The following is a 4592-nucleotide window of genomic DNA, read 5'->3' on the forward strand; positions in this document are numbered from 1 at the left end:
CTACATTTCCTTGCCATTTTTGTATTCCCACTTTTTGTCTACAATCTCCTTTGCATTTAAATCTATGAGGTTAAAAAAAATTATAATAAAGCTATGATTTGTAATGGACAGTGTAGAAATGTTAGTTATCGCATTACGTCTGAAAATCTGCTTGCTGAAGTGCAGCACAGTGAGCTTCTGATGGTTCCCATAACAGGGCTGCAATTAGAGCCAGCAGATTAGGGAGATTAGGGAAACAATCTGCAGGCAGACCTCAGTATCTGTAATAAAGCAAAAATCGTATAAAGTGTATCCTGTTCTAGGTACCATCTAGGTACCAACTATATATAGGACAATGTTTTTGTTTATTTTTTTTGTTTTGTTTGTTTGTTTTGTTTTGTTTTGTTTTTTTTTCTTATCGACTGATGTAAGAGACAAGTTGCAGCTCTGCTTATTTTTTTAAAAAGACATTACTGGAACAATTATAAAAGAATGACAGCATGGAGTTGTCCTGAGTCATACAGGTCCTGAATCTTTTGCCAGATAGAGAAGGAGCTCTCATCATTATGCGATTGGCTCCCCCACCTCCATTTATTTTCAGTAAATAGCATTTCTTCATATAAATGGATTTGTAGAGAATTCTTATATTGTATTTCAAATGGTTTAAAATTACTTGTACCTTTCATAGATTCCAGGATGACTGATTGGTATTAGCTGCTGCACCCCGTCAGCAGTAGTTAACTTACACCAGCCTACTTCTTCATTTACCTTAGAATAAAAAGAAAATACAAGTATTAATTTTCTGCTGCAGTCTGGAGAAGAAAAAACCAAGTATAATATGCCAATTTAAGAATGAAGTACCTATGAACAATCCACTTCAAACACTTAAGTTTGTGCTTTGCTGAGGATAGAATTTGGTACAGTCTGCTATGACAGTTGTGGAGGGAAAATAACCAAGGAAGATGATATTATGTTATAGCATAACCCTAATACTTGCTTTGTGATATTCAAGAATAAATTATTTCTAAAAGTGTGTAGAAATGTTTCCAAACCCACAGAATTTTCAGTTCTTCCTCCTTTTAACATGACTGAATATACAGATTTGAGGTAGCTCACATGGGGAAGTCATACTGTATCTTTTGACACACTGACTATGGTATTTGTGTTGTTTGTAATAGAGAACCATCCCCTCAGACATTTTAACTTGTTATCTTGTCACCTTAGGGTAATAAGCAGACACAGAAGCCAAAAGTCTCAGCAGTAGTGCTTGAACCCCACACTCATATAATTTTGTCCATAGGGCCACTTTGCAAAAATCAATATAGTCTTTTTACTTTTATATTAAGTAGATTTTGAAGTGTGTATGGAATACCTTATGTGCAAGTTGAGTTTTCTGAGAAATTTTTCACTATCCATTTGCTTGATAATTTGAAATGAAAACCAAATTCTCCCTTCTTTGATCAATGTGAGTGACTTCTTAAAAGAATAAAATTTCATTTGTTTCTTCAAACATCAGTTAAGCACTAAGATACTTTTCCTCCTTTCTGTTTAAGATACTGGCAATACATTAACAGCGGCATTTGTGGATAGCTCATGTTTTCATTCAATTTCAAGAGCAAGACACAGCAGCAGACTGCTGTGAGTTAGGAGTCTTTCAAAAGACTTCAGTTTGTATTTTACAGGCATCATAATTTTTGTTTAGTTTCTTTCTTGGTTTCCTAGTAACATTTTTCCATTAAAAGTTTTAAAAAGAGCCATTCATCGGACTCATGAGTTACCTGAATCTTACTACACGAAGAAGTGAAATCCCAGACCATGTTCAAGGCTATGCCATCCCAAAAAGCAGCATGCACTTTATGATCTGAGTACACAACAAGTCTTCCTATGCTGGGGATAGTCTTTTCACACAACACAACAGGCAACGTTTCTCGTCCATCTGTCTCAGGTACCTAGAAGCAAATCCCTTAAAAACCTCAGGAAAGGTTATTTACATCACTACAGCCATTTGTATCTCTTCCAAATTTTCGGTTCACTTATTCTTCCAGATCACAACCAGCACTCCTTATCATGCAATTGCTTTCCACTTCACAAACACACCTTCACATTGCATGCTTCTGCTGGTTCCCAAATGTATACCTTCTGATCTCTGAGAACACACCCACCATTCTTCCCTCCACATTAGGTGCTGTTCCCTAAAGACCGTATAATCATCCTTGTAACACCGAAAGATTTGTACATCTTCAGCTACATACCATTTTCCAGCAGCAGAGATAATAGTTATGAGTTAATGATAGCTTAGTCTTGTAGCAATATTGAAGTATTCTGAGGAGGAAAAAAAAAAACCAAAACACTAAGCATTTCATATTTACTATGTCTTCTAACAGTTGTAATTTTTCTAAGTTTATAGACATCCTCAGTGCTAATATAAATTCCTTTAATTTTATTCTTTGTATCATAATGAATATTATGTGTAGTTTTAATTGCTGTCCTTTCAAAGTCAGAGGAATTAATGTAACAAAGATAAAGTGGATTAAAGTTACTTGTTTGCCTCAGTAATAATGGAAGACACAGAGTACAGACTTCCTGGTACATCAGGAGGTAAGCTGTTTGCTGAATACATCTTCTCTTCTCTCTGCAGTAAAGAGCAGAAAGGAGGCAAGTTAGTTACAGGTATTGTAGCATGAAAACAGTATTAAGAGCTTGCAAGATGTGAAATTTCCCATCTCCCAGAAAGCAACCATAATCACATTTAAATGTCTCAGAACACAGAAAAATACCTCCTTCAAAAGTAAAAAAAACTATACAGTTGTATCCTTTAAGCCTCCTTCTCTGTGAAGAAATGCTCACAGTTTCCTTGCAACCCCAAGAAGTTCTCTTACCAGAGACCAGACTGGAGTTCATTACTGAGTAACTATGTTTGACTACAAGTTAAAGGCTAGATCTGAAGGGTACAAAGTTGACCCTCATGTCTGCTTTAAAAATACAAAGCATTCCATAAGCACTTGAGAAGATCTCTGCTCTGGGGAAACCCAACAACAGATAGACACAGAAAGGCACAACCATTTCTCCAGCACCAAACAGCTTGTCTGTGGCCAAGTGAGAACAGAACCTGCATCTTCCAGTAGTAAAAAAGAAAACACTTCCAAGTACAAAAAGATTAAACTCTAATCAATACATTACTTAAAGACTAAACTTCTGAATTACTGTAGAATCTTACTGTGGTATATACTTGATCTTAGGAAACATTGTGATGAAAAAAATTTTTTCTTACTGTGTCTATAGTTTACAAAAATATGTTCTGAAACAGAGTAACCTCATTTTTTGTATGACCGATTGCTTGATTGAGTCATTATAGTAATTACCACTGTAGGGACTTCAGCCAAAAGTCTTAAAACTAAGAAAACTGCTAAGCTGAAGTAATTTGGAACATATTGTAAAATAGTTTTATACCTTTTTTGTTCCTTTTTGGATTGCATAATGTATGAAATAGTTTCCCAGAAGTGCTCCCTCTGACTTGAAAAATGAGTCATCACCAGGATAAATTTCTGCGATGTCTGTCCTCCCATGGATAAATCTAAGTGAAATAACAAGATTTTTAACAAGTATTTAGAATGCTTCAAAAGCCTTAAACATCACTTCAGATTTTTTCTCTCATACCAAACATACTCATCTTCAGACCTGGAAATATACTGTACTAGGAAATTTGACATCCAATGAACAAACACCAGAAATGAACAGACCCTTACCTGAAGATTTTGTGTAATTTCTCAGAAGAGTAAGAAATGGACAAAGACATCTCATCTTAAAGCCTAATTCCCATACAAATGAAGTATTCCAAAGATGAAATGCATTACCTTCCACATACCTATAAAAAACACCCTGGCACCATACAACTTGAATTAGCTGAGGGCATGAATACATCTCAGTATCTTGATTGTGAAAGAAGTCACAGAAAGCCCACCTGTATAAAATACAATAAAACGCTCAGTAAGTTTGAAGGTCAGGATTTTCTTTTGTGTGCTTGTTAGATGCAGAAGGCACAAAACTAGCACAAATCACACAAAGCTTGACATTGCCAACAAACATCTGTTGCCAGGGCAGACATGGGGGCTGCGAGAAGATCAGTGGCCTGTGTCCTTGAGGCCCTGATACGGAATGTGGAATGCAGTAGGAGGCTGCTCACCCCGTTCCCCCACCTGGCTCCTGGCACTCCACTCCCTGCTGGTGCAGATAAGGAAGTTCTGTGCTAATTAGAATGAATAATTATCTGCCTGCAGCCCCATCCCCACACTTTGAACATCAGTGACAAAAAAGGCATAAATATAATTTCTTCTTGGGCCCCGTTTGTGGGACAAGGATTCGGCGCCCAGTCGTGGGGACAGCCCGACAGGCCTGTTCTCCTCATCCCCCCCAGCAGGGACAGACGCCTCTGGGGAAGATAAGCGGTCTCAGCTCCACCGAGTGGTTTTCTCCGGGAGATTATTATTATTGTAATTGCAATTGCATTTTAGAGCTCTACAGCTAGCCTGCAGCGTAGCGTGTTTATCCCCGGCCGTCGCGAAGCCTCCGTAGGTTGGGTGTCACTCACCCCTGCTGCTCCTGCCTCCGGCGGG

General features: G+C 37.7%; 1 protein-coding gene across 1 annotated transcript in view; it reads right to left on the reverse strand.

Moving 5' to 3' along the window:
• The window catches only part of LOC103781113 (chromosome unknown open reading frame, human C5orf34), a gene marked incomplete at both ends in the record, with an annotated part of 8048 nt that overhangs the window by 2115 nt on the left and 1341 nt on the right, over positions 1–4592 (reverse strand). Inside the window, 5 exons of the mRNA XM_008948815.1 lie at positions 659–747; positions 1758–1928; positions 2232–2301; positions 2520–2611; positions 3430–3553. Of these exons, the coding sequence (XP_008947063.1) occupies positions 659–747; positions 1758–1928; positions 2232–2301; positions 2520–2611; positions 3430–3553 (546 nt within the window). The remainder of the gene's footprint in view (positions 1–658; positions 748–1757; positions 1929–2231; positions 2302–2519; positions 2612–3429; positions 3554–4592) is intronic.

The sequence above is a fragment of the Merops nubicus genome, unplaced genomic scaffold, assembly GCF_000691845.1.
Source record: "Merops nubicus isolate BGI_N331 unplaced genomic scaffold, ASM69184v1 scaffold46381, whole genome shotgun sequence".
NCBI classification, from domain to species: Eukaryota; Metazoa; Chordata; class Aves; order Coraciiformes; family Meropidae; genus Merops; species Merops nubicus.